General features: G+C 46.2%; 7 protein-coding genes across 7 annotated transcripts; 2 read left to right on the forward strand and 5 right to left on the reverse strand.

Moving 5' to 3' along the window:
• Window positions 1-2,748: 2,748 nt before the first annotated feature.
• SERLADRAFT_434626 (glycoside hydrolase family 78 protein) lies at window positions 2,749-5,518 on the reverse strand (the record flags this gene model as incomplete). Its single annotated transcript, XM_007314854.1, has 12 exons — window positions 2,749-3,125; window positions 3,181-3,209; window positions 3,268-3,404; window positions 3,457-3,774; window positions 3,829-4,076; window positions 4,133-4,255; window positions 4,307-4,320; window positions 4,373-4,439; window positions 4,491-4,559; window positions 4,627-5,002; window positions 5,060-5,274; window positions 5,332-5,518. The coding sequence occupies 12 exons, from the start codon at window positions 5,516-5,518 to the stop codon at window positions 2,749-2,751; spliced, it is 2,160 nt and encodes a 719-aa protein (XP_007314916.1).
• A 419-nt stretch (window positions 5,519-5,937) lies between these two features.
• On the reverse strand, window positions 5,938-7,273 carry SERLADRAFT_434627 (uncharacterized protein; the record flags this gene model as incomplete). Its single annotated transcript, XM_007314855.1, has 2 exons — window positions 5,938-6,613; window positions 6,672-7,273. The coding sequence occupies 2 exons, from the start codon at window positions 7,271-7,273 to the stop codon at window positions 5,938-5,940; spliced, it is 1,278 nt and encodes a 425-aa protein (XP_007314917.1).
• A 1,218-nt stretch (window positions 7,274-8,491) lies between these two features.
• SERLADRAFT_434628 (uncharacterized protein) lies at window positions 8,492-17,995 on the reverse strand (the record flags this gene model as incomplete). Its single annotated transcript, XM_007314856.1, has 6 exons — window positions 8,492-9,738; window positions 9,791-11,720; window positions 11,772-14,396; window positions 14,452-14,526; window positions 14,581-17,651; window positions 17,710-17,995. The coding sequence occupies 6 exons, from the start codon at window positions 17,993-17,995 to the stop codon at window positions 8,492-8,494; spliced, it is 9,234 nt and encodes a 3,077-aa protein (XP_007314918.1).
• Window positions 17,996-18,838: 843 nt separating this feature from the next.
• Window positions 18,839-22,635, forward strand: SERLADRAFT_413509 (uncharacterized protein; the record flags this gene model as incomplete). The annotated part of the gene is made up of 19 exons (XM_007314857.1): window positions 18,839-19,010; window positions 19,061-19,234; window positions 19,284-19,318; window positions 19,368-19,385; window positions 19,436-19,580; window positions 19,633-19,799; window positions 19,854-19,998; window positions 20,063-20,389; window positions 20,441-20,636; window positions 20,690-21,053; window positions 21,111-21,301; window positions 21,357-21,459; window positions 21,506-21,614; window positions 21,665-21,980; window positions 22,036-22,050; window positions 22,102-22,171; window positions 22,227-22,341; window positions 22,395-22,433; window positions 22,481-22,635. The coding sequence occupies 19 exons, from the start codon at window positions 18,839-18,841 to the stop codon at window positions 22,624-22,626; spliced, it is 2,847 nt and encodes a 948-aa protein (XP_007314919.1).
• Window positions 22,636-22,694: 59 nt separating this feature from the next.
• On the reverse strand, window positions 22,695-23,670 carry SERLADRAFT_359936 (uncharacterized protein; the record flags this gene model as incomplete). The annotated part of the gene is made up of 2 exons (XM_007314858.1): window positions 22,695-23,274; window positions 23,329-23,670. The coding sequence occupies 2 exons, from the start codon at window positions 23,436-23,438 to the stop codon at window positions 22,695-22,697; spliced, it is 690 nt and encodes a 229-aa protein (XP_007314920.1).
• A 106-nt stretch (window positions 23,671-23,776) lies between these two features.
• On the reverse strand, window positions 23,777-25,615 carry SERLADRAFT_380765 (uncharacterized protein; the record flags this gene model as incomplete). The annotated part of the gene is made up of 14 exons (XM_007314859.1): window positions 23,777-23,946; window positions 24,023-24,156; window positions 24,212-24,285; window positions 24,343-24,348; window positions 24,401-24,478; window positions 24,534-24,603; window positions 24,656-24,766; window positions 24,815-24,958; window positions 25,019-25,067; window positions 25,119-25,138; window positions 25,195-25,277; window positions 25,334-25,338; window positions 25,399-25,473; window positions 25,540-25,615. 14 exons carry the CDS (start codon window positions 25,556-25,558, stop codon window positions 23,924-23,926), a joined length of 891 nt encoding a protein of 296 aa, XP_007314921.1.
• Window positions 25,616-25,865: 250 nt separating this feature from the next.
• SERLADRAFT_459459 (uncharacterized protein) lies at window positions 25,866-26,802 on the forward strand (the record flags this gene model as incomplete). The annotated part of the gene is made up of 4 exons (XM_007314860.1): window positions 25,866-25,968; window positions 26,019-26,087; window positions 26,145-26,452; window positions 26,516-26,802. 3 exons carry the CDS (start codon window positions 25,897-25,899, stop codon window positions 26,379-26,381), a joined length of 378 nt encoding a protein of 125 aa, XP_007314922.1.
• Window positions 26,803-26,843: the final 41 nt, after the last annotated feature.

A 26,843-nucleotide genomic window follows, 5' to 3' on the forward strand; every position in this document is an offset into this window, starting at 1 on the left:
GGCTATTCGGACGTCAGAGAGGTCACACAAGCCAAGTTGGAGCTCCGCTCGGCACTATCAGTGGTTGAACATGATCTTGAGTGTGGCACACCTGAACTACCTTAGTATAGCGTTACTTTCTCAAAAGTCACGCACATGGAAGGAACTCACTCAATAATTCAGGATTTTGTGCTAGGAAAGTTGGAGTAAGTGGTAAGAATATATAGAACTGCTATGGGTTGAGTTGTTGAGGAAAAATGACAGTGAAACATATGTTTTTAGAAATGTCTGAATAGCCCCCCCCATCCGAACTGACGGTTAACGACAGTACAACAGACTGAGTCCTTATTTCACCTTTTGTAAGATTTCCGTGGGATCTATCTAGTGTCATGATGGGCCCGTGTTTGGCTGTACTGTTCGGGGTCCTCGACGACCCCAAAACCACGTTGGAGAGCCCTATAATCAACGTTCATCATCATAGCGAGCAGAACGATTTTCACAAGCAAGTAATGGGAGCAAAAAAACAACAAAAGAAACATTTACCACGTATGTTTTGCTGTAACAAACGCATCTTCATCCATATTGAACGAACGTATTCAGTTCGCGCCCGCACAACAAGATCCAAAGGCAAAGTCCGCCCACGTTCCTTTCATATCTCCTAAAAGACCAAGAGGCTAATGCTGCTCCTCACTGTATGGTCATTAGGTTATTTCTGATCCAGTACAGAACACTAGACTACTCACTGAACAACTTTGGTCGCTTGGACTATACGCTGCCGACACGCTTGGTGATGGCAATTGTCTCTTCCGAGCGCTGTCAGACCAGCTATATGGTACTCCCTCTCACCACCTCCAGCTTAGAAAAGACATCTGCGACTGGATCGAGGTCCATTTCGAACGATACGAGCCTTTCTGTGAGGATGAGCGTGGTCTGAGCACCCATCTACAGTGCATGAGGGAGCAGGGCACGTCATAACAACACAACTTAACGGAAAGACAATCTAATAAATTCCATCATGTAGGAACATATGGCGGTCATCTTGAACTGTCTGCTTTTGCGCATCGTAACCATCGGAATGTAAAAGTTATTCAGCCCGGTTTGGTCTACGTCATTCAATGGGATGCTGGTGGAGATCCTTCTTCAGATCACCTGGATGAAGATGAGACGGTGCAGCATGAACGGGAGAAGTGTCGTCTACTTAGACATCAAAAACGTGTCGAACAAACGCCAGAAATTCCCACTCAAGACTCCGAGGTAGATTCATCGCTTGGTGCCATCTATGTTGCGTATGTTTCTCTCTCTCTCTCTCTTCATACCTCAATGTTAATAATGTCTAATAGATATCATGACTGGGAGCACTTTTCCTCCATTCGAAATTTGAGAGGTCCACATACTGGACTGCCCTCTGTCCAAGAACTTTCCGCCGAGTGCGAACAACCTCCTTCTCCTGCCAAGAAGAAACATTCGATGCGGGTTAAATCAAAACCAGAATCGAAAATTTCGAAAGTGAGTTCCTCAAAGGACCGGCAGCTGGCTGCAGTGACAAAGGTGGACGAAGTGCGGCCCCAGACACCCTCACAAATTGCTCTGCCTGCATCCCGCTCATCTTCTCCTGGTTTTCGAGATAACCACTCATCTAATCTACCATCGACTATTTCATCGCTGTCTCCCGACTTTCGCGTCCACCGATCTCCCAAGCGTTCGTTCGACGAATCATCAGGCTCTTCGACGTCAGAGGGTATAGCCAAGAGGACGCGTAGTTCCCACGGCTTGTCATCACAGGCTCAGCAAATAGCAGAAACAGACAATGCATCCATGGAGGACTCCACACCAGGGCTATCCCCTCCCGGTTCTCCAGCAGAATCAACAAGGTCGTCGTCTGCTGCTTCCTCCTCGTTACCAAGCACCCCTCCCGCATCTCTTCCTCCAGAACCGGAAAGGCCCTTGACGCGTCGTCAACGCAAGAGTTTGGGACTCCCAAAACCGCGCTCTGTCCTCGTGGCCAAGAAGGTTAGTGCAGGAAAGATTGTCATACCTGGCGGCCGATACAAGAAGGGAGCTGTAGCAACTCAAGTACAATCGTCACTGGTACAGGAGGCTCGTGATGTAGTAAAGGAGGACGCAGATGGTTCCGAGGGGGAGTGGAAGAGAAATGGGACGGGCAGAGTAGATGTCCGAGGATTTAGGGAATTGAAGATCTAGCGATTACGACGTATTCTGCAGCGTTACATGCATGTTGCAAGGGCCAGCACGATCACTTCATGACTCACGACTTTCACGATTTTTCTACATTCGCAGCGGACGCATCATGCTTGGACTTATCCTCATATTTTCGGTACCCAATCTAAAGAACCTGGCATATCATATCATCGAATACCCGTACCAAAGCATTTCATACACACAATCACTCGCCTCGACTTCGCACATCGACGATATACGCGCAATCATTGCCCCTCATTTCATTGGACCGTGTCTAGAGCTCACCGAACACGTGCATTCCATGTATACGACCCTCTGGCATCCTGTATTGTAACTGTCTTTCATAGGCTGGCCTGTATTGTTGCTGTATATTTGTACTATTATAATAAATAGATCTACAGGAGGTACGGGTTCATGCATCGAACCTACTCCTCTACCTTTTCCAGGGGTGTCGGATAGCTATTACTAAATTTTTGGATGACAGTGCTGTGCATCCCATTGGGATTTTCAATGGTATTCTGAACAACGCTGGCAAGTGAAAACAAGTACAAAAATAACGCATAATTAGATTCATGACAATTGCAGAATGACCGTCTGCTGTCCACCGTTCAGTGTGAGCAAAGGAAGATCATCGGTGGTCGCATCCGTAGTGACGCTTTCACTGTTCAGTGACACAGTTCCGGATGCAGGCAAGCGTACAGTGCCAGAGGTTCCTTCTGGAGTATTGATCTGCAACGTTAACATTTTACCTTCCAATGTCCATTTCACATTGAAAGAACCAAGAGTAGTCTCGAAGCCTCCTTCCGCTGACGAAAGTCCACTCAGATGAGGGGCCACCAACCAAGTTTTACCTTGTGGGGAAGTTACAGTCAGGCCGAGAACATAGAATGTAAGCGCAGAAGTCGGTCCAGAACTCCATCCGTGGGAATGGCTAATATATGAAGGATCTAATGTGACAATGTCGAGTCAATGCTAATCCATGATAACATATGTAGGACACACCATAGTTATAGCCATCGTAGGAACGATAGCTAAATATCATATATGAGTATCAAGTATCAAGTGACCCGTTGAATTCAAATAACTTACTAAAGAGAACCATTGGATGTAAAGCCTTCCAATAAAGTGGACTGGACACTAAGGTTTGTGGTAAGCATATAGCCCCACTCTCGTCTAAGGAGATCCATAGCGGCATTATCATTTCCAGAAGCAAAATGTGCTTGTACCTGAGTAAAATATTTCAGAGATTTGTATTACGCCCTCGTAGGTGAAGCTCACTTCGAAACCGCCGATGAAAGGACTAATGTTGTCCGGGAGTTCGGGTGCAATAGCTCCGTAGCTGTTCCAGTTCTTCTGCAGACCTTTGCTCACAGAATCTGCTTGCTCTTGTGTGGAGGTGACATTGAAAAGGACAGCAAAGGAGTTAGCGTCCTGAGGAGTGAGAGTTGTTGTTTCGTTATCACGATACATCCCAACGCTAGGCAACCAGAATGCTTCGTTATACTTGACTTTGAGAGCCGTTGCGTTATATGTCCAGGCAGAAGCAAGTTCGGTGTTGTTCGTGTACGTGGCAAGATCAACACTGTTAGTCAAGAGCTATATGCGCCGATCTCAGTCATGGTCTTTAACTCGGGATCTAGGTGGGAATACCTTGTATAATATGGCGTTGCCCTCTGCATTGTGCCCTCCTTGACCTAACCTTCCCCAATCTCTCAACCCTGTGATGTTCATCAGGCCTGAGCTATCGACTTTACTTTCCACATAAGCAACAGCTTTCGTGTAGTTGGTCCAAATAGTTTGCAACCAATCTGCATCACCTGAGTATAAATAGTAATTATATGTGCCGATCAAGGTCCACATCAAGTATGTGTCCGATCCCTGTTGGCTCAAGGGAGGCCCTATTGGCGGGTCAAGGTCAGATATGATATTATATATGCGAGTCGAGCCTGCTGACCTGATTCAGGCAAAGCTCCAGTCGTCGGATTCTGAGCCGCAAACATTGTTGAAAGCGCGTTTTTAGTAGGCAGTAGGTCGTTAGTCGACACAAACTGGGTTGGAACAGCAATGCCCATGTCGCCTACACAAGTTTCACCTTTATATCAGACAGAAGTGATAAATTAGAACATACCAGGCCACACAGCACTGGACAGACGATTTCAGTACGGTGTTTCCGTCTTTTAAAATCCAATCTCACCGGTCACGTTTGGCTCCGTCAACTATAATAGGTCCAGCAACTCCAAGAGTTGCGTTATTAGCCCAACCTAAGGTCGTCTATCAGGGGAAGAATAAAGAAAGCACCATATGCAACAAACCGCTGGATACAAAGGGTACCTGTCTTCCAGTGTTGACAGCTACGATATTTGTCTCTACTGTATATGCGCCTGAATACCACACTGCATAGCCTCCTATCACCGACTGTAAGGGATACAATTGCAAGGACGGACGCACATTTTGTCAGAAAGTTAACGTCTTGCGATAAAGGATCCTGTGCATAGAAATATCCCGCGTACTGTGACATATCCTCCACGTGTGGCATGAATGATATGGCGCAAGAAACATTCGAAATAGTAATAGGTTCGTCGGATGTGGATGCGATGCTCAAGTAACGATAGCCTCCACGAAGGGCGACGGCTGGCTGTGTCCAATAGCCTGTAGAAATGGGCGCTGGTACATTCAGAACACCATCGTAGGTGGTAGTAGCATCAGGATAGGAAGAATCGTCTGAAGCATAGGGACGAATAAAGACCGGGGATTCCGTGAACGCAAGAGAAATAGCAGAAGTAGAAGAAACCGAGTCAAAGTTCATAGAGATGAGTCCTCCAACCTGCACACTCAATTAATCCCTACCCACAAACACAGACCACCAGAGTAAAAACCATACCTCGACACCAAAGTCCATGGCAACCCAAGACCCATTTCCCGAGAAGGTGGTGCTACCGGATTTCGAAACCAGGTTATTCGCATTCTGGACAGATCCTTGGGCGGTATAAATGGCTTGAGGATATACCGTTTTAGATTTTGGTGCTATGTTAAACGCATCCCATGGCCCACTTGGCGCGACGCCGAATGCAACTTGACCAAAAGATAAAAGAGCAGCTAATGGTACACAAGAGATACGCATCCTGCACGGAATTCATGTCTCTGTATTGGCACCTTGTTCATATACGCGACTGAGGTCCTGTGAGGAAGAACAGTGTGTGGTCACGAGATCGTGCATGGTGCCAGAGCGCGCCGGCCCGGGGGAGCGACGTCGTCCGGTAGACCTCACTGGGTTCAACACCGCCCCGTTCTGTGGGAAGGCGGCTGGAAATAGAAGGGTCAAAAATAGGGCAAGAGGCATCGAGGACCACTGACCAGTTCTCTGGTAATAGTACCAGTGAAAGAGATCCAACGGAGATTGCTCAAGCCACAATAGATAGAAAGTTTGAATGCTTAAGTCACCATGCAACGCTTAGCCTTATATGCTCGGTCTCAAATATTGGGGAGATAGAAGAGGAAGAACTGGCCAATTTCTTGTGTTCAAAGAGATAGAGCTGTTGCATCATAAGTAATAATTCTGTCATGAATTTTGTGTAAAATATAGACATGAACCAATATCTGTACACTGTTGTACACTGAACAATGACCCTCATATAAAATAAAGCATGGGTGTACCCTAAATTTACGAAATGAGAACGTATATCACAATTCAAGCTGTTTTCCGAAACATACCTCTCATTAAACTATATAACACCAGAAGTATCCTTGAAAAAAATTGCTTCACGATAAAATTAAATTGCCTTCATCGTCCTCGAGGTGGAACGAGTGTGGCGCGAGTCGTGCAATGCCTTCCGTCAGCACACTCGTGTGATTTTTACGCAGGTCCTCGACATTTTGATGATGAAGCAAGCGAACAGCTTTCAATTGGGGAGCGGTCATTGTCCCAAGCGCAGAAAACAGATCGCGATAGTGAGTCGAGGAGCCCTTGTGTACTGAACAGTACAAGCCGAGGCGAGAGACGGGGGGTAAGACAAGGTTTTCTTTCAACTCTGCCCAAGAACGAATGAAGATGACGAGCTTCTCGAGCGAGGGACAACATTCTGTCAACAAATCGAGTTCCTTCTGAAGAGATTCTCCTTGGAGGCAAAAATCTATGTATACTGTGGTGACATTTTTGCAGCTCAGCTGAATAAAGTTTTGCCAATCTCGATCATAGAACGGCGGGGGGATGCAGTCGTAAGTGAGTTCACGGAGGGCGGGGAACCGATTTATTTCCTTGTTCTTCGGAAGATAGTCATGCAAGAACACAGACATAAGGACTATGGAACGGAGTTCGGGCATCACGGGCATGTCCATCCGGTTCCGCAAGGGTTTCTCTCCAGCAGATGGCGAGCAAATGGGGCAACGCAAGCTCCGAAGGTTAGGAGCAGATGCTAATAAGAACATCAAGTCATCTCTGCATGAAGACAGGTGTTTTAGCGTGTGAATTATCGAATCAAAACCTATGCAAGTACCTGGATGGACGAAGTATAGACTCGGAACAGTCAAATGCACGAAGGGAAGATCCGCAAGTCTCTGCCAAGGAGGCGACTACAGCAGTGGGCAGTTTACGAAGCCAACAGTCGTGAAAAGGTAACATCGGCATAGAAAGGGTCACGATGGAGAGGTTGGGAAAGTGTCGCATAATGATGGCAAGCAATGCATAATCCTCAGCTTCACACCGTTGATCCTGGATGATCACATCTAGTCTTTTTGTGCGCCATCCTAAAGGGCGACGCAATGCAGATATAGATGTATCTTTTTCTGATTTTTCCAGAGCGCTGCATAACGACTCCAAAGTTCGCACTCGAGTGATGATGACGCTTTGATATAGATATTCACTGGCTAGTTCATGCCACGACTTGCAGACCTGGACGAGAGATCGTTTTTCAACGAGGGATTTCTTCAGTTGCTTTAGCTGGGTTTGTTTGACAATAGAGAGAGGCAGGTCTGAAGACCCCTCTCCATTGTAGTCCAGCAGTCCAGCTACACCAGTGGCAAGATCAAAAATTCTCAACCAGAGCTCTGGAGGAAAACGAGGCAAAGGTGTGTTGCGTGTCTGTCGAGAAGTCTGCATTTGTATTTTTTTTGAGTATCTGTTAAGATTCCAATGCTCTTGTCAGATAACTACTGTGCTTATCAGATGTGAAACAACGATACCTCTGCAACTAAGTGGGAAGAAGATGTGGGTTATTCTCAATGTGTTCACGAGTGTCGAGGCTATATAGGGGCTCCAGCCTGAGATATTTCCCTCGAGGTCGACACGATCCGAGGTCGCGGTACAGGGATGCCGCTGATCTTTGCACCTTTATGGATTTCATCCGCGTTGTACGAGGGATTTCAGAATGTCGTCGGTTACTGATTTCATCATTTATCGTTTAGCATTAAACCCATCCAAACTTGTGGACTACATTTGGTAAGACATACCCGTGTGCGTGGGCATTCTCCAGGCTGGGTATTCTAGTTTTCCCACTTCTGGTTCCCTTCCCACCACGATAACCGTCGAATACAGTTTGGTCTAAGATTGGACAATTGTGGAGCCTCGCTGGTACTCCTTTGTCACCAGTAGTACTACTTAGTAGCAGAGGCTCAAAGGAATCCGGTAAAATCCGGCTCTCACGGGCTGACGCTCAAGTAGATGCTTGACCTTTCTTTCGTAGGCTTATGTGTTTGTACCCTTATCGCCTGTTCCTAGTTTGTTGACTCTGATCCCTGATCTACGGAAGGGCCGAGTGGGGCTCTCCCATGTATATACTGCTTACAGGCGTCGCAGTTGAGCTACCACCGGCACATGATGCGATAATGCGGAAAGCCTATTGTCAGACTTTATAGTAATCGGAACATATGACTAGCAAAGGGAATCCGAGGGAGCAAAAATGGCTCGGAGAATGGCTAACATGCTTTTGCTTGCAGCCTACACCGTCTGATGACATCCAAGCGTGTTAATAATAAACAAGGTACAGTTCAGTGTATTCAGACTTCAAATTGTTCCTTACCTCCGAGGGGCCCTGAGTGTGCAGTAGATAGGTAAAAATCCAAGTACCCTATCAAGCCCCTTATGATTTGTTAGATCTTTCCTTTCCAACGTTTGAAGGAGCGTCCAGTGTGAAGATAAGAAACATTGGAATATATGGCATGGCATGGTTGCATTTCTAAAAGGTACATTCTACAAATATCAATATCTGTCATTATACTCCGTGAGTCAATAGTACATATAAGATGTTATTATTTCCCATACCGATGCATATGACTATCTCTCGCGAGCTCCTAAGATACATCAAGAACATTCAAAAACTTATGCCACAAAATCCTCAGCAGTCAATAACCTTGCTTGCAAGATCTTCCCTAGATGCGTGGGTAAGTACCCCATTCCTTTCCGGCGCAGTCCTATCAGTGCTTTGAGTGATAGTAGTGGACTTTGAGTAAAAGGTGAAAGAGACCGCGTAGCCTTGGGGCGATGCTTAGGCTTGATAAAGCCATCACTTTGTACTTCCACGTTCCTCCCCAGATCCCTTGTATAAATACCCAGGAAACGACAAAGTTGCGTATACGTCTCCAAGTCTGGCAGGAAAAGTTGGCCTGCAAGTACGTTGAGTTGGATTTTCAGTGGCATGGGCAAATGCAATGGAGCCAACATTGGTGGAACAGTGTAGAGTGTGAGATTGTCACTTGCTTTCATCGCCTTGGTGACCCTTGGAGTGTAGAGATGTAATCGAACTTTGCTACTCCTTCGAATTTGGGGAAGTAGATTGTTAACTTCAAAAGGGCTGAGAATGATGAGGACCAGCGAATTTTCCTGTTCGCTCGAGATGATCAGATTGCATGGTCGCAGAAAATCGTCAGCTTTGTGCTTGGATTGAAGCTCCACTGTCTTAATAAAATCTGCTGTTGCAAGTAGATTCGGTGACCAGACATCGTTCTGCTTGAATTCTGCAGTTGTGCGACAGAGAGTGGTAAATGCTGGTTTGAATGCAGCAGAAGTAGTACGGATGATGCCAGTAGTGATAAAGCGCGTGACATCCTTATGAACCTGGTGTTTGGCAGCCTGTACCTTTGGCGGCCTCGCCACCTGTCGTTCACGTTCGACCTCATGAATCACTTCTCTCTCTTGCTCCTCGTCCATCCGCGACTGCGAGAGGGACATAACTCCGAGTTGCAAGCAGCGCTCACGCAGCTCGGATACTTCGAAGGCTGAATGAGGGAGTGAGGAACTTAATCCATACATCTCTTCAAGAGTCCAGGATTCGCGCTGAAGCCATGAAGCTGCGAGACTTTCAGCTGTTATCTTTCCGCTAATGAAATCAGACCATGCTGCGGCCCGGATTCGATGATCTAGACCTTGCTCTGCCCATTGCGAAACGCGGTGTTGGACGTCTGCAGACGTCTCCAGCATCACCCATCGCAATATATCCCGCACGTCAAGTGGGTTAGTAGGGTCCTTTCCCGTCTTCATAGCGGCTTCCCGTATCCCTCGATCAACTTCTAAAGGAGCGAAGAACATCACTGAATGTCCGTTGCCCAACTGTCGCATGCGCATGCAGCCTATATCAAATGGTTAAGGATTATATATATCTCATCCAGGATAACTACTAACCTTGAGTCAAACGATCCTTCGTGACTTTAGGGCCTAATGTGACAGCAGCCCGTGATCCGGGAGGCAACTTGACATCTGTACCTCTGGTATGTGCATCATCCAAGTATAGCAAGCACTGGTCTATCTGCTGATTGAAAGGAGAAGAGACAAATGATTCCACATTGCCATCCCTATCCAATACAGTCAGTTCATCATTTTCGTTGAAATATATCGCTGCCTGAGCCTCGAGTTTTAGTGACAGCCAAAGAGCTGCCAGACTGTCGTTGTGTAATTCTAGCATTTGTGCGCCAACGTCAAGAAGTACTCGAATTTCTGGTGTTTGCGCTATAAGTCGTCTGAGGAAGACCTCCGTGGATACACGCTCTCCTGCTGCACCTGATATGCATAGGTAATGATTGTTTTCGTCTTGCAGGAGATAATTGAGGACTTTGGCGTTGGTACTTAATTGATGAGGGGGGTCGTGCTGCGTGATGGAGGTGGGGAGAAGATACCGATTGTCGTTCGTTCCACTGAAGCCGGTCATAACATGGACTTTCCTTTCTGCAATATCCCAACCAGAAGTAGCGAGTTTTCGAGGAAATTCTTTGGCTTGCGCTGGAAAAACAACATTGGCGAGATAATAGTCAATGATGGCCTGATTGTACCGGAACAGTGGGACGAGATATTTCTTGCGCTGCTCGGTAGACCTCGTGTTGACTCCGCTGAGATGACGCAAGTATTCTGGTATATCATCTAGACCGTATTCATGAACCCAGGTCTCGTATTCTAGATCTGGGTTGTCAGATTTCTGAAGCAACTCGAAACAAATATCCAGCTGTCTTTCTGATAAGCCGCCATAGTAATAGCTCAAGCATGTTAGCGCAATTGCAACGTCAGCATGTCCAAATTCTGCTCTTGGGGCGGGGACGTCCTTGGCACGATAAGGTACTGCAAGCATGGACCTTCGTAGGTCCAGGCCATAGTCCACTCTCCAGCGTCTTTCCTTTAGCACATATATAAGGACTCCTTTTGCTAATAGGCCTCGAAGAAGCAATACTCCGTTCCAAAGCCCAGTGTCACTGCAGTATGTTCTGACATGTTCTGCATCTTCTGATGAAGGATCCCGTAATTTAATAAAAGCTGAGATAGCTTCAAGGGTGGAAGGTGGAACCTGACTGAAGCTATAATTTGGAAGATCGCCCTCCAAGATTCTTTCAGCGAGCAAAGAAACCAGAGCAGTTCCAGCTGCATCTTGGAGTATACGAATTGGAGGGAAGCCGCCGTATGAGCTTTGCTGCAGGTCTACTCCAAACGGACATTTGTCCGATATGATCCCAATATTTCTCTTCACAAGCCAAAGCAACTGTTGCATAGTCGTCCATCTGTCCGGAAAACCTTCCAGATGGTTCTGTAATCCGATGGTGTACACCAGTTGATACCGGACATGTAGAATTTCGTCGCTCTCATCAAGTATGTCTCGGCTATGCTTGTCCAGCCACTGTTGAGACTTGAGCAAAGTTTCCGCAACTACAGATTTTGAGAGCAAACGTTGGTCAATACTCATTAGTTTGTAGGAGAGAATGTGGTCTGGTTGCGCAACCCAGATACCACCGGTGCGCAGGCATTCTTTGTATAGTTTTTGTATGTGCGCTGCATTGGTAGCGTCAAGCCGGAGTGAGCGCGAGAAAGGCAGATAGAATATACGTCGATTTGTCAATCCACCCAAACGTTCGACAAGTAGCTGGAACATTTGAACAGCCAGCGATTTCAGCACGATAACTCGCACAAGCTTGTCACCACCTCCTAGTGCGGCAGCGGCTATCGGAACAATAACCGATGATTTTCCCTCACCCATGTTGAGTTGTAGGGTTGTATTGTCTTGCGAAGTGGGACGTATCATTTCCAGTGCGACACCGGCCTGAATGCGCCTGATAAGAAAATGATTCTCGATCTGTCTTTTTCGTCACATGAAATGCCAACAAATGATGAGATGATGATGCACCTGAATCAAAAGCCAATCAGGATATTCCATAGCATCCCACCCATCACACCCAGTATTCTCCAACTCTTTGAAGAACTCCTCGTATTTTTTATTCAGTGCTAAGGCCAATAAGCGCTGGGAACGCTGAAATAAGAGGAGAGCATTTGCGAAAGAGACAAGAGTCCGTTTCCAATTAGTCGACAAAGCCACAGAGCAAGTAAGACCCAATTGTTCAAGAAGAGATCTTGTAGTAATGCGAGGCCACAGACCAGCGCTGAGTATTGTATACTCAGGTATATTTCTAGAAGACAGTGCTGCCTGGATTGTCTTCAGAGCATATCGAAAATGACCTTCGCATTGTTGACAATGATACTGCAGCATTTGGATAGAATAAGGTATTAGAGAAGGGAATATGTCTGGGGCTTGTTCACTTAGAATATGTCGGCTTTCGCTCAAACTTGTCCCGTAAAGTTGATGGAACCCATTAGTAGAGCTGCCTCGGAACTCCGATAATAGTACCTGTAACTTCTGGGTGTCTGGCGGGCTTCCTACCTCCGTCATAGCCTTGAGAACTCCTAAGGGTTCTGGTGGCAGCTTGATATACGGTGCTTCCCTGAGAAAAAGGTTTTGGAAAGATACATTTGAAGGTCTGGGGGGACGTGTGCTCTGCGAGGGTAAAAGCTGATATGGTTCGGAGCTCTGAGCGTGTGAAAGGTGAACTTCATCGAGGACTGCTTGAACATGACTTGTGTGGTTTTTAAGCTGAGCGTTGTGAAACCATTCGCGAAATAGTATGTTGGTGCTTTCCATGAGCGCCGTAACATTAAACCAAACAGAATAGTCTGATATAAGGTTTGGGTTCTCACACGGCCACTGAAGAAGAAGTTCATTGACAATGTCAATCGTTTGCGAAGTTCGTCTTTGCTCGTATGCTGCAATACGTCGTCGCTCTAGAGCAATTTCGTTTTCCCCAAAGTAGGCTGGCATGTAGAATTCATCACTTGATTCGAATGGATAAGCCGTGGACTGCACACACTCTGACAGCTCATCGCGTTGCGGATCAAAACCACGGGACAAGTCATACGCGTCGTGAGAGGGGAGTTCCAGGCTGCGAAACCGAGGGATCGCGGCAAATGCGAGGAGTGTAGGGATAAGATATCTACTTTCGGATGATTTATAAGCAAGGGCGGATAGGGAAAAGAGCAATTGATATTGACAATTCTGCGTTGTCCGACACAGATCAAAGATGGATAGCCAAGCTGCGGGGAGCGAAACTTGAAGCCAGTGACGATCATAATGAAGACTCCTTATGGGCCCCTCCTCAGATGGTCCAGATAGCTGCTCCCAGTCTTGGAAATGTTCAAACAATTGGGTGGATGTGTTCATCTTCGACGGCCATTCATGCACCATGGACGCGGTGTCAAAAACTGAAGCCTCTCCAGTATTACATACATGTCTGGACTTATACTGCACATCCTCTCTCGCAGAAGGGAGTGGCCCAGCATACTCTTCCGGATAGAATATTGCATTGCGGATGGAAGCACGTTCTAATAGATGAGTCTCGCATGGAATCTCTGGGAAAGGCTCTGAGTTCTCGTGGAATATCTTGAGCTGTTCCGCGTAATCAAGGATCGATTTGACGGCCATGTACAGGCCATGGTGCTGCGCAAGTGAAGCAAGGGATGTGGACCATTCCACACTTTCCATGTATTTCAAATGCTTCGGATAGTAGCTACGCAAGGCCGTCAATGATCCTATTTGACGAAGAAGCTCGGCATCATTTGATCCAAGTATCTGGAAAGATTTGCAACCGGCGGATCGTAAACCTCGTAGAGCTTCTTCCGTGCCAGTGCGTCCTGTTAAAGGATCAGGTAGGCAGTGACTGCTTACGGCATGCAGATACGCCTTGTACAATTTATTTGTTAAATTAACATTGCCGATGAGACAACCAAGGTCAGTATCGATCTTATACAGATGAAACTGGACTCGGGATTGGTGTTGCGTATCAATGTCGATGCGAACGTGATGGTCTATTGAGCTGATAGACAATTGTCCCTGTGCGATAATGATAGAGCGGGGTCGAGGAAGCTGTGTGAATGCCATATTGCCAGGCCGAAGCACGAGTTGATTACGAAGGCCTATCAAAGTGCCAGTTGATTGATCTAGATCAACTACCATTCCACGTATGTTCCGGCATTGGAGGTGATTGTCATCATTCACGAAAAATGACAGTCCAAATCGAGGCAAGTCGGCTGACAGTGTATACTCAGAACCATCGAACCTAGCGGTGATGATGTGATATTCTGGATATTCCAGTGGACTCAGACGGTTTGAAACCATCTGGTAGCTGGGGCTACAGACATCGACCAGGCTATAACGGGCATCATTGCCTATCCTCAACATTGACGATTGGCCAGCAGTTGAAAAGTGTATTCGCCAATTTCCCTGCGCGGAATCCCACATGTGTTTGACAGGGCGGATTTCTATCTCACGAGTAGCAATATTCATCCAATGGGTGTGTCCTTCAACTAGTAATTTCGGTAGATCACCCATAAATAACTTTGGTGGAATAAGCTCGAAAATCTGTGCATCTTTGGTTGCTCGTATCACAAGTTCGGAGCCATCGTTTTTCATAGCAAAATAGATCTAATTTTATATGTTTGAGTGTCCATACATTTCTACTCCGAAGGATAACACTAACCCGGTAATCGAAGATAAAGCCACGCGTTGCAAATTCCATTCCTGACATGTCAGCAGGGATAACATCGAGGATTCTCTGTGAGGCGAATTTCAGCGATTTTTGTACAACTGACTGCAAGCGTTTGCTTACCTGTCCAAAAATCAAGTGATAAGTTGGATGCTGTATAAAATCGAGAGGAAGGCGACCTAGAGGCTTTCCATCAATGAGTAAACGCCCCTCCAATGTATTATAGTGGATGCGCTGAGGTTGCTGACCACCATCCTCTGCTGTGGTAGAAGTGAGCCAGCAGTCATTCGGATACTGTAATCTCTGCCACGAAGAACCTGGACGATAAGCAGGCCAAGCGGACGCTATCGCACGGTTGAACCCAGTCCCATTTTCGTCGACTCGCTGAGAAATGATATTTTGCAGCGCATGAGAGAAACGCCGATCCCGGCCCAATAGAACTTTCGAATCAGTTGGTACTTCATCAAGCTTCGGAGGTAAGTTGTCGTATAGAATGACAGCACACTGAACAAAGATGTTGTCATCCTCTGGAGATGAAAAAAGATATGGGAGGTAGCAGATTTCGACATCGTACGTTGCTCGACACGTCGCTGCCATATCACGAACACGCTGCTGAAATTCAAAGCTCTCCGCGTCGTCTTCAGCTTCTTGCAGTTTCTCGGATAGTTGTCGTACGCATGAAAACGTTACTGTACGAATATTTCGTAACAGAGCAAATATTCTCTCCTCGACTTCCTCGCCAGTGGTTGATGTTAGCAGACGGCATGCCAATATAATAATGATCCTCATCGAAACGTACTCTAACCAATTCCCCTCGATGCTCGCCATGAGACCCTCGAGTTCCCCGAGTAGAGCATGTCCAAATGCATCGTTTCCCAACTCTTCATGCCACTCCCGTTGGCCAGTACTTGACAATGGTCCAACTTGCCAAGCGGCTTGCGTGATTAGAGCACAAACCTCTTCTCGGCGGAAGCTTAGAGAACGAGCGCGTATTTCACGAATAATATTGAGCCATTGTAACAGTGGCCCACTCCGTAAACTTCCAAATGCTATATATTCGTGGATATTCAAGTCTTGGTGGCAGTCTGACTGTTTGGCAATGACTTCGTTCTGAGTGTGAGATGTTTCAGCCACAGCAAACTGCAAGTTCAAATACGGCCCTGGGGGCAGAAGAAACGTGCAGTATCGCGCAATGTGGTTGCAATGAGCGAAGGACTTCGTAGCCCAGCTATCACCAGTTTTGTCGTAAAGTTTGAAGGAGAGACCGCTGTTAACGCAAGCTTTTCCCTCCGTTGATGGGATACCAACATTTCTGTAATGAGATTTAGAAAATGGCTTCGAAGTCGAGGCAAGGGAGAGTCGGTGGTTCATTGGTTGGGTAGCATACTTCGACAAAGCGGAGTAGTTAGCCAAAGTAGTGTGTGGCGATATTGCAGAAGGTCTATCCTTTGTGGGTGTGCAGACATCCACGAGGAAACTGTAAGTCGCCGACCTCCAAGCGGAAAATGCAATGGGACAATCCAATTCGAAGACCACTATCTTTGCTTGTGAAGGATCTTTGGGCAACGGCCACTCATGCACCCCTATCTTCATCTTGCGGACTTGTTTTTCCAGTTTACATTTTTTACAAGATTTTGCGTGAATTCCGCGTCCGTGTTTATCCATTTCGATCGCGTGCTGGAGCTGGCGGGCTTCGTTGCTTAAGGATGTATGTCTGGCATTCTTTTGCTCCAACTCCTTGACTTTTTTCTCTCGCTCCTGCATTGCATCTAATTCTATGCGCTCCTTCAGCAGTATATGCGTCTCGGAAGAATCAAAGAATCGGATAGCAAAGGCGTCAGAATTCACTTTTTCCATGAAAACTGACCGAGAGACCGACGATTGGCTGTGTCGAAGACTCAGATACTTCTGTATACGATCCAAACGTGCCATTGAATCGGCTTTCCGTATGAGGAGCGAGTCAGGTAGGTTGGATGGGATCTCTGGTGAATAGCCAGCTAACATCTTGTGCTCCATTATGGCGACCTTATCAAGGGCAACCCATAATTCCAACAGCGTGAGGAACATGATAGAGATATCCTCGGGATTGTCCTTGTAAAGGATTTGCGCCTGCTTAGAATATTGGTTCATGCATTGATAAATTGCAACACAGGCGGAACCATGAGTGCTCGGGGAGACCTGCGAGACCCATCGATCAATGCCTGTACGAACTGAGGATTCAAAATCGGCCAAGGCGATATAAGAATCAGCTTCAGAAGATGACGACAGTGAGCATTCGCCATTGATAAGTAAGAATTCACTAATATCATGGCGGCGAGGATGATCTTGTGGCTGCCAGAATGATTGTGGTGATGGAGAAGCTTGATCTAGTAGTACGCGCATCAGGTAAGGATGGCTATTGATGAGTGATAGATGTGTGTCTTCCTCTATGTCAAGTTCTTCTGGTGCCCAATGGGATGACTCTGTCTGAGCGTTCTGCACCAGATCCCATCGCTCCTGCAATATTTGCTGAACCTGCTCCGTCGTCTGTTTCACCATATCCAACAGAAACTGCGGAGCGGTAGAGGCAAGCTTATACAGTCGACGACAAACCTTAGCCCTCATGCAGTAAAGCAAATCGCTCGGCAGCTCTGACTCCACTCCTAAAGCTAATATTTTCGTCATGAAAAACACCATGAACGACTTGTAGGCTGCCGGTCCATCAACCTCATGCTCGAGGGTTGTCTGCAGTGCGACTCTGATAACCAGCCAGAGGGGAGACCTTCTCCATGGTAATGGAGCTCGGCCCCAGAGTACTTCGTCTCGAATCCTCTTCGTGATGCGAGATACCTCCGTCGGACGACCAATCCCACGTAAGATACCAGTAAGAAGCTCCGTGATATAACGCGGATTGGTTGTTTCCCTCTCTTCGACAACAGTTGAACGTGCCTTGGTTGTTGTGGGCGCAGCATCAAGGGTATCTTCATTCATCTGCGAAAGAAAGGACGCAAGTTCTTGGCTAAAATCTGGATCATCGACAATGTCCGATGGCACTGCTATCGCAGGTCCTGGATAAGAGCAGAGGAGTTTTCCTTTTGTTCCTATAACAGCTGCAGCCGTGGGTGAAACTTCAAAAAGCTCGAAGGTAACCTCCGAGTCACTTTTTCGCAAGATAATGGCAGCATTTTGGGCACGAATTAAGTATACGACGAAGTCTGTGAATGTGATTGATTAAATATTTCTGGTGGGGTGTAATACAAGAAAACACGCCACCTGAACAGTCCATAGAGCATATTTGGTCATTAATCAAGTGCGTAGACAACGTATGGAATCTATTAGAATCGCATAGCTGATCCAGCATCTTAATTATTGCATCCCATCTGAACGCTGCTTCCCTGGACAAAACGTCGCGGAATTCTAAAGCACATTGGAGGACAAGCGCGCACAGCTCTTGATCGTGTTTAATACTGCTGTCATCTTTTTGTGGTAACTTGGGAGGACAGAAAACATGGTTAATGATATAATCAAGATCAGGAGCGTCTGAGGGATCGTCAGCCATTGCTAAAATCGTTTGTTAAGATACTGGGGAGAGGTTTGGAGAAAGGTTGAAAGAAGCCCGCAGCACCAGCCAAAATATGGTCAAATGGACGCCCACAAAGCCTCGAGGCATCCTCATGCCGTTTCATAGGCTGTGAATGTGGATAGACGCGTGATGTGCTTCTGAATGAAAAGGAGATGCGTAATAGTTTGATGCAAAGACTCAATGGCTAGGTCTTTCCACGATCAGGTCTGCAACCCCAGATTGGATACCATCGTTCTGTCATTGGTATCCTCAGACGTATCACATTACAGTTGAGCGAGGCCAGAAGATGTTGTCCAAAATGGTGCGATCCGAAAAAGATCTGCAGGTGCGAGCCTGGTGGGAAAAGGAGAGTCACCATCATGATGCCTTTGATATTTGGAATCGATGAAAATTGAGACATGGAATCAATTAACGAACATACCTCAGAACGACGAATATGAGGTCTGTAGTATGCACCAAAACTGCAGATATACTGGTCATAGGCCAAGTGTACATGTCGGTGTTTCTAAATTTCTCATAATTGTTTTTGGTAATACCGTATGTCACGTGAGCTTTTACTTCTTATAGCTACAGCGGTTCTTTCATAGAAAGCTCCTTCAACGAAGTTGGGCTCAGACCGTACAACATTGCAACTGTGTTTTATTCGATACTGTGTTGCCACGTCCTCTGACATATCTCGAAGAAACAACCGATAGGAGATAATCTGGTTGTCCAGCAGGAGCTGCCAGTCACGGTGAATACGCGTCCAACCGCATCCTAACAGCGAGGCAGAGCCCCCCGCAGCCTGAATGATAACCATTGCTGCATCCCATCTAGATCATGTCTAAAAACCCAAACCGTAATGTCTATAGGCTGTTGGCAATCGGCTTGGTTTTTCATCTTGTTTTCCTCGCCTCTGTTTTCGATTGCTACTTTGCCAGTCCGGTCGTGCATGGAATGATACCTTACAGACTTCCTTCTCCAGAGTCAAAGCGCCTGGTTCTCATTGTCGGTATGATCATGCTCACAGGACTTTTGGAAGTGATTGCTCATCATGTGTAGCGGATGGTCTTCGTGCTGATCTACTCTTTACCCCGAATGGCTTCCCTCAAGTGGAGGGTTCACCAGCCCTCGTGGCACCACATCTACGCTCCATTGCCGAAGAACGGGGTGCGTTCGGGGTATCACACACTCGTGTGCCGACCGAGAGTCGTCCGGGACACGTCGCCATCATCGGTGAGCTAAGTACCTCATGCCAACAGCCATAGAATTTACCAGAAATCAGGTGGAATGTACGAAGATGTGTCAGCAGTGACGAAGGTATTTATCCAACCTTTATAATAGAGTCAAATAATCATCGTCCAAGCAGGGATGGAAAACCAATCCAGTAAATACCTCAAATATAATACGGATCTTATGTCTGACAAAAAACCTTAGGTAGATTTTGACTCTGTTTTCAATCGTTCGTCCCATACATTCTCTTTTGGTTCCCCCGATATACTTCCTATGTTCGCTCGCGGAGCTACCCCAGGGAGGGTTAGGACATGGAGTTACGAACAAGAGGTTGAAGATTTCACAAAAGGTAAGCATGAAACAGCACTATCTTTTCCTATTGGCAATATTCTGTTTCGTAGATGCCACGGCGCTAGACGTGTGGGTGCTTGACCAGCTTCACACTCTATTCAAGAACGCCACATTAGATGGACATTTAAATTCACAACTACATGAGGGCAAAGTAGTTTTTTTCATGCATCTTCTTGGACTGGATACAACAGGACACTCGTATAGACCTCACTCCAAGGTAATAGCGTTTCTTTTTTTAATACATATAGCATCACTTACTATCTTCAACTAGGAATACATGAGCAATATCCAAGTAGTAGATAGGATTGTACACGACACCGAGCAGCTTTTCTCTGAGTTCTACGGAGATGATGAAACCAGTTTCCTATTCACCGCAGATCATGGCATGTCAAAGATTGGGAACCATGGAGATGGGGGTGAGGTTGGGCAAGCTTTCGACAGTACCAAGATGCTGACACTAACATTGTTGTTCTATGACAGACCCAGACAATACACGTACCCCAGTGATCGCCTGGGGAAAGGGTATTCGTGGACCAGTGGAAGATACGACAGTTTCATCACACGATGACTATTCCCAACCCTGGGGTTTAAATAGCCTCTTGCGCCGTGACGTTGAGCAGGCTGATCTGGCTCTTATAATGGCCTCGCTAATCGGGATCGAATGGCCAGTGAATGCCATAGGTGTTTTGCCCGATGTCGATCCTTCGCGTCCGGGGTATTTGCTGCCTCGGGATGGAGAGAAAACACTAGCTCATGCTGCACTAGTCAATGCACAAGTTATCGTGGAACATTATAGGATTAAACACGGTACGTGGCACAAACTTGACAGGAGATTTTCTATTTCTCATTATTTTTCAGAGCTAAAAGCTTCCCATGTCTTGTTTTATAAACCATTTTCAGAGCTTGAAAGTATAAATATCGAAGGACACCCCCAAAAGTGTTTTAGAATTGCAAAAATAAACCGGTTGATTGAGGAAGAACAATGGTACGAGGCTCGAAGGGAATCTTTTGATCTTATAAATTCTACTTTGAAAGGTTTACGCTACCTTGAAACGTACGTATCCCACTTTCTTTTGCTTCGTGCATTTACCGTTGGAAAATTCTCAGATACGACCGTCTGTTGATCCGGGCCATTGTTGTCTTAGCATATCTCGGGTGGGCTGCATATACGTCGCTCTTTGTTTTATACAAAGATAGTCCCACATCGTACAAGGGATCTCGTACTCCAATTGTCATCAACTCCGCCACATTTGTTATACTCCTAGGATTCTGGGTGGCCTTTGCTATCCAAAAATCACGATGGACCTTCTATCTCTATATTGCCTTTCCATGCTACTTCTGGCAACAGTTCGCTCTAAGAGTTGTGCCCGCTTTTCTTGCTTACTTCAAGTCCTCCAAAACGTCTTCAATATCATCGCCAATTTTGATACTCCAAGGTGCTCTTGTGGTTGCAGTACTACAATGCATGGTCGTGAGTCTTAAAATGTTTTGTGCTTGTGTTCTCGTTACGAATGTACTGATTTCTAAGGCTGCATATACTCGTCGATTTATATGGAGTGTTGGGTTTGCGCTAATGGGCCTTGCATGGCCCTCTTATTCGTGGCCAGGTAAAATGCGTTCGGAGAGACCACAACTCCAGTTCTTGTGGGCTTTAAGCTGTCTAGTCACCGGAATATTTCCACTCCTTAGTGTTGATAAGAAAGAAAGCTTGGCTGCAATGTAAGTGGCTATTGCTTGCGAAGACTTCAAGAGGTAACTCGTTATATCTTCTCAGATTACTTGGTGGTTTTTGTATGTTGCTTGTGGGTGCATGCTATGTGATCATGCTTCCCCGTAATCCAAACCACGCGACCTTGAGGATCCTACTCATGTCTCAAGTAAGTGACGCGTGTCCTGTGGCATCTCATCTGACAGCTTTTTCAGACATTCCTCATTGCATTGAGTATGGCTATAACAGTAGGGTCTGTTTCCAGCCTGCAGGCCAAGCTGGGTCTTCCTCTCATGAATCAGGTCGCCGGGTGGACTGTTTTAGGTATCTACTACCTTCATGCGTTGTTTTCGGGTAAATTGATCATCTCTCAGCGACCGCCTCGCTATACCCATTTGTGTCAAAGGTCAAACACTCTAACCCAACGTCAAAGATTTTGACTTTTTTCCTTGGATTTGCTCCACTCTTCGTCATTCTTTCGATCAGTGTCGAGGGTCTGTTTTACATGGCATTTTCGTGTACTCTCCTTCTATGGGTAGAGGTCGAAGCTGCATTGCGAATCAGTGATAAACTCGAGTACTCTGCTTCGCCGACAAACGATGCACGAATGTATCAGTTTCAAGCAGACGACGTAAGAATTGCTCTGTTTTTCTTGTTTTTCGTGCAAGCTGCTTTCTTCGGAATTGGAAAGTAAGTAAACAGTAATATTGTTTATACCAAAATTGTCTAACTCGTAGGAATAAAGTGTGGCATCGATCTCGTGCGTATCATCATATCTAACATTAGAACACTTGTAGACCTCGTTTTTCAGCTCATTTTACCTGGAACCCGTCTACCGCCTCTTGCCTATATTTAATCCCTTCCTAATGGCGACTTTACTGGTCTGTGATAACAGGGCTTTGACGTAAAACCCCCCTTCCTGAATTCCCTTTACAGATTTTCAAGATAGTTGCACCCTATGTTATTTTATCTGCTACATTCGCCACGCTGAACGCCCGACTTCACTTACCCCCCTTTTCGTTGTTCCTAGTCGCATTGACCCTCACAGATGGTTCGCACTTAAAATTTTGATTTTGCCGTCCACTGATTTTGATTGTGGATTAGGAATGACGATGACGTTCTTCTTGAATGTAACGGACACTGGTAAGTTTTCGAGTGACTATGATTTTTAGTACTAAATGGTGGGTTAGGATCTTGGCTCGAAATTGGGCAGTCCATCAGCTTTTTCTGTATCACATCTTTACTGCTGGTGTGGTCAGCTGGTATATGCGCCGCTGGGGAATACCTCATGGTGGATGCCTTGATAACCAAGCAATCAGGATTAAAAGAGGAATAACATTCTCGTACCATTGAGACTCATGACAAAAATTTGTGAAAGTCAAATACTGCAGAAGATGTAAGGAGCTAAACTGGGTCTTGCCATCCTTTGAGCTGGCGCATGAACGCAGCGACCTCATTGGCTTTTTGGCGGGCTTGTAGCAACCCTACTTCATGAGAAGGTTTATGCCATCCGTCTGGTAGTCGTTCTTCTCCATACCATTGGTATAGTCTGGTATAAGGTATTCGCCCATTGTCTTCCTTCAGCAGTAACCAGGACAAGCCAACTTCCCCTTTGCCTATCGCAGCATGTACCATATCGAGTGGTCTCTTTAATCCCCTTTCGCGTTGAATTCGAAGCTTCGCAAACCCTTTGAGGCTCATCCCAGTCTTTGTGTCAGCCTGAGCGAGAAAAGATTGCAACAACCTGGAGTCGACGCAGGTGGGGGCCATGTGCTGCCCCATCTCTGTGTCTCCGTGAACTAGCGAGGCATCGTGTTCGATTTTGTTATGTGCTGCGAGAGCGTCGAGATCAAGGTGAAGTGCGTGGCCGCAGAGGAACATTCCCGCCAACGCCAGAAACGCAGCGAGGGGGAAGGAGAGGTTGTACACTTGACGAAGAGCGAGGATAAGTTGCCAAAGTCCAATGTTTTTTCCATTGTGTGGGCTGTTGCCGGTGAAACTGAGTGATCAAACTCCGGAGCGATATGATGCGACTCACAGGTATCCATGGTTAGCCATCGCATTCAGAGCTGGACATGGAGCACGTCGGTCGCCTTTGCGGGAAGGAACGAACTTGTGTTCAGAAGTTTGCCAGCTAGCTGTCGACATTGGAAGGGTCGTTTAGAGAGGGACCTCTAACCCCTCAGTGGCGTTCAACGTAACATTATATAGCTCCCCGGAGATTAAGACATTTGGTGAATCTGCATGAGTTAGGGACATTTTGTGGACTTCAATTGAGTTGAGGAACTCCTTTCCATTGAGAAGCAATTGAAGCATTCAGATTTGGTGATCTGACATATAGAATAGAAACAGTGATCTGTGGACTGAGACACCCGCGGATAAGTACATGATAACCGTGGCTTTGGTGTTGTATATTAACGCCCTTTGAATTCAATAGGGGCAAACAGCTTACAAGTCACGTAATCGATCTGGAAATCCCAAACCATCCATTCAGGAGTATTAAATATACACATCGCGCTGAAACCCTTGCTCAAGATGTCCAAATTGGAACTCGGGTCGCAAAAATGTGAGTATATTTACTACCCTACAATAATAATAAGCCACCCAAGAAGAACCGTCTACTTGTCTATCATTCAAATGTAAGGAGGTCCGAGCGCTTGTTTTTCGAAAGTTAGAGTGTTTGAAGTGACAGATTTAGTCCAAGGTAAAGGAAAATTCGCTGAAGCACATACCTTGCCTGAATACCCCGAGAGTGAACTCCACGACTAATAATAAGACACCTCCACCAGGTGCAAGCCGCAAGACCTTCGGCACGAAACCCTTGTAAAGGGCTGCGGCGCCTTCTTCTCGGAAGATCGTTACCAATCTGAAGTATAACCTCAGCCTTCAAATACTCTGGAAACTAGCATGAAACAACGTACGCCGGGTATGTCCAGTTGTATTTGGGCACTACACCTGGCACCTTACTGCCACCTTGGATACGAGACTTCACGACCTATATAACATCATAAACCGAAAGAAAGCCTTGAGATGCCTGAACTCTTGCACTTACATCGAACCTAGTACATAGTAGTTAGTACCAGATAATGGTAAGGGGAAATATAAGCTAACGGGGTATTGATCATTGTCCCAACCAGTCCACCAATGGTACCCGAAATGAAGTTGTTCAACAGCTGGGCTTGAGGTGTCTGTTTCCTTATTGTCTTAGAAGCTTGTAGTACTATTTCTGGCCATGCTACTTACCTCGGCTTTGGGAAGGATGGTGCGGACTTGGTGAATACACCCAAAGTATCCTCCATTCCACCACAAGTGTCTGGCAATGAAATGGTCAACCATCTACACCCCGATGATCACTGTAAGATTACCTCCAGAATGTAGCCTCCATGCCAGCATAGAGACCAAGGACACCGTCTTTTCTGATAACCTGCTTGACCACGTCTATGGGCCCAGCAAAGGTGCTTGTCTTGTCCTGAAGCCTACATAGTCGTCAGTCAATTCAAGTAAGTGAGAGTAAACCAGCTTACTTGATTTTGACGAGCTCGAAAGGGACGACAACGAAGCTCTCGGTTGCACCAGCACTGCAACCGGTTAATATCGATAATGATTGAGTCATTTTCTTTTCTCCAGAAAACTGAAGATAGGTCTTTCCCCAAAAGTCATTTGCAGCGCTAGTGCATACTATTAGACTCGAAAATCCACATATAGACTACGGAGACAATGCGGCTTACAACTTCACTGCACGCTTGGGCGCTTCCAGAAGGAGAGGTGGTACCAAACCTTGAAGTCATAGGTGAAAAGTCATTCAGGATGATATCAATGCTGTTATACCTCTGTATAGCCTCCCTACACTGTACATCTGAGCTGTTAGATTATTGGTCGTGTGACATTGCATGAGCCAGCTCACCCTTCCTCCTTAATGATCGTTTGGAAACTCCCTACGAGACCATGCTTGGACTTTCCCGTGTCCAGCTGCATACGAGTCTTGACCTGCCATCACGGAAGTAAGTTTACCAAATTGGTCAGAGATCGACAATGGTACTCACGACATCTATGAAACCGCGAATGATGAATAATCACTCTATTACCGCCATTCAACTGAAAATCTCACCCAGAGGATAGAACGTCAGGATCTCTGAGACACCAGCGATGGCACCCGCGGTGAAGTTGGCAATGAATGGTAGTGCTATTTTAATTGAAAAGAGTTAATCAAAAAAATTCCCAGCGGGAAGTCTCAGATCTGGGCACTCACGTTTCCTTTCCGAGGTCATGATATTTTACAGTTATGTTTCCTTTCAAACCTTCGACGGGGTGCTTTTCTGGGCAAAGAGAGATAGCAGAAGGATCAGCTAGTAAGTTGGTATTAAAAAGACTTCGCTTGCTAACGCGAAAGACCTGATTGTATAATAGCTAACGGAGCTGTAACGGCGACACCAATATCTTTTGGGTGATGGGCCGACGCAAGGCCGACCGGCTCAGCCCCTCGTCGGCCATTGGGCGGAGCACCGGCTATTCCCGCGGCTCCGGTAGGCCGGGGTGTGACACCCCGTTATCCCTGTCACACCAGCGTAACCCAATCGGTGGCTGAAAAAGTTGTCTTGATGCATCCATGGTGTACATCGCATCCTGGCAGGAATATCAGGAGGCGGCTGAGGCCCTCTATGCAAAATCTCCCAATAATGTATGTTTCACTCGGAATGTATATTCTGCTGGGTCTGACACTTCAATCAGACCCGTTACTGTGTAAAATGGAAGTCATCCGAGGGAAAGCTCGTGCTAAAGATCACCGATAACTCTTCAGTGCGTGCATATCCATCTATTGAGGAACACCATCTTATGTCTCGTCAATTTTTTCAGTGTCTCAAATTCAAAACGTATTCGTCGATCTTCCTCAACCGATTCGAGGCTTTGAATCTATCGTTGATGCAGAAAATGCAGAATAAGCGCCTCGCCGTCCCAACAGCCCAGACAAAATCAGAATCTGTTCAAGAAGTCGTTCCAGGTGGTGCCGCCTCATCAGCAGTTCCTTCTCAAGGTCTATCGGCGGCGGCGGGCGGTGTGAAGAAGAAGAAACCAAAGAAGAAGAAGAATTAGCATGGGCATGTGTCTGCGCAGATGATTGTATTGTCAGTGTGTTTGTTTGGTCTCGTGTGTGTAGTTTCTAGGTATGCCTGTATTCTTTGCGGCCTTGTGATGATAATTTATTGAGAGTTGCGACATATCATCAGCAGCAATCGCTTTATGTTCTTTGCAGACAACCAGACTTTTTGGTATTTGGGGAAGCGTGCCAACGTGTTTGTCGTATCAATCCACAAGGAATCTTAATCAGCCCCTTTCTTGATTCATATAGATGGCTCCTAGGTCTACAGGGAGCTTGATCGATGGGTCGACTATCCTGCCACCTCGCACTATTACCCGCAATATCGTTGAGATTGTCGTGCTATTTTAAAATAATACAATACCAAAGAATTACATGCTCTAGTACAACAAAAGTCCAAATATTTGATATCTCCCAATGTCCTATCATAATAAACTAAGTGAAGCACAAAAGTCGCC

The sequence above is a fragment of the Serpula lacrymans genome, assembly GCF_000218685.1.
Source record: "Serpula lacrymans var. lacrymans S7.9 unplaced genomic scaffold SERLAscaffold_3, whole genome shotgun sequence".
NCBI lineage: Eukaryota > Fungi > Basidiomycota > Agaricomycetes > Boletales > Serpulaceae > Serpula > Serpula lacrymans.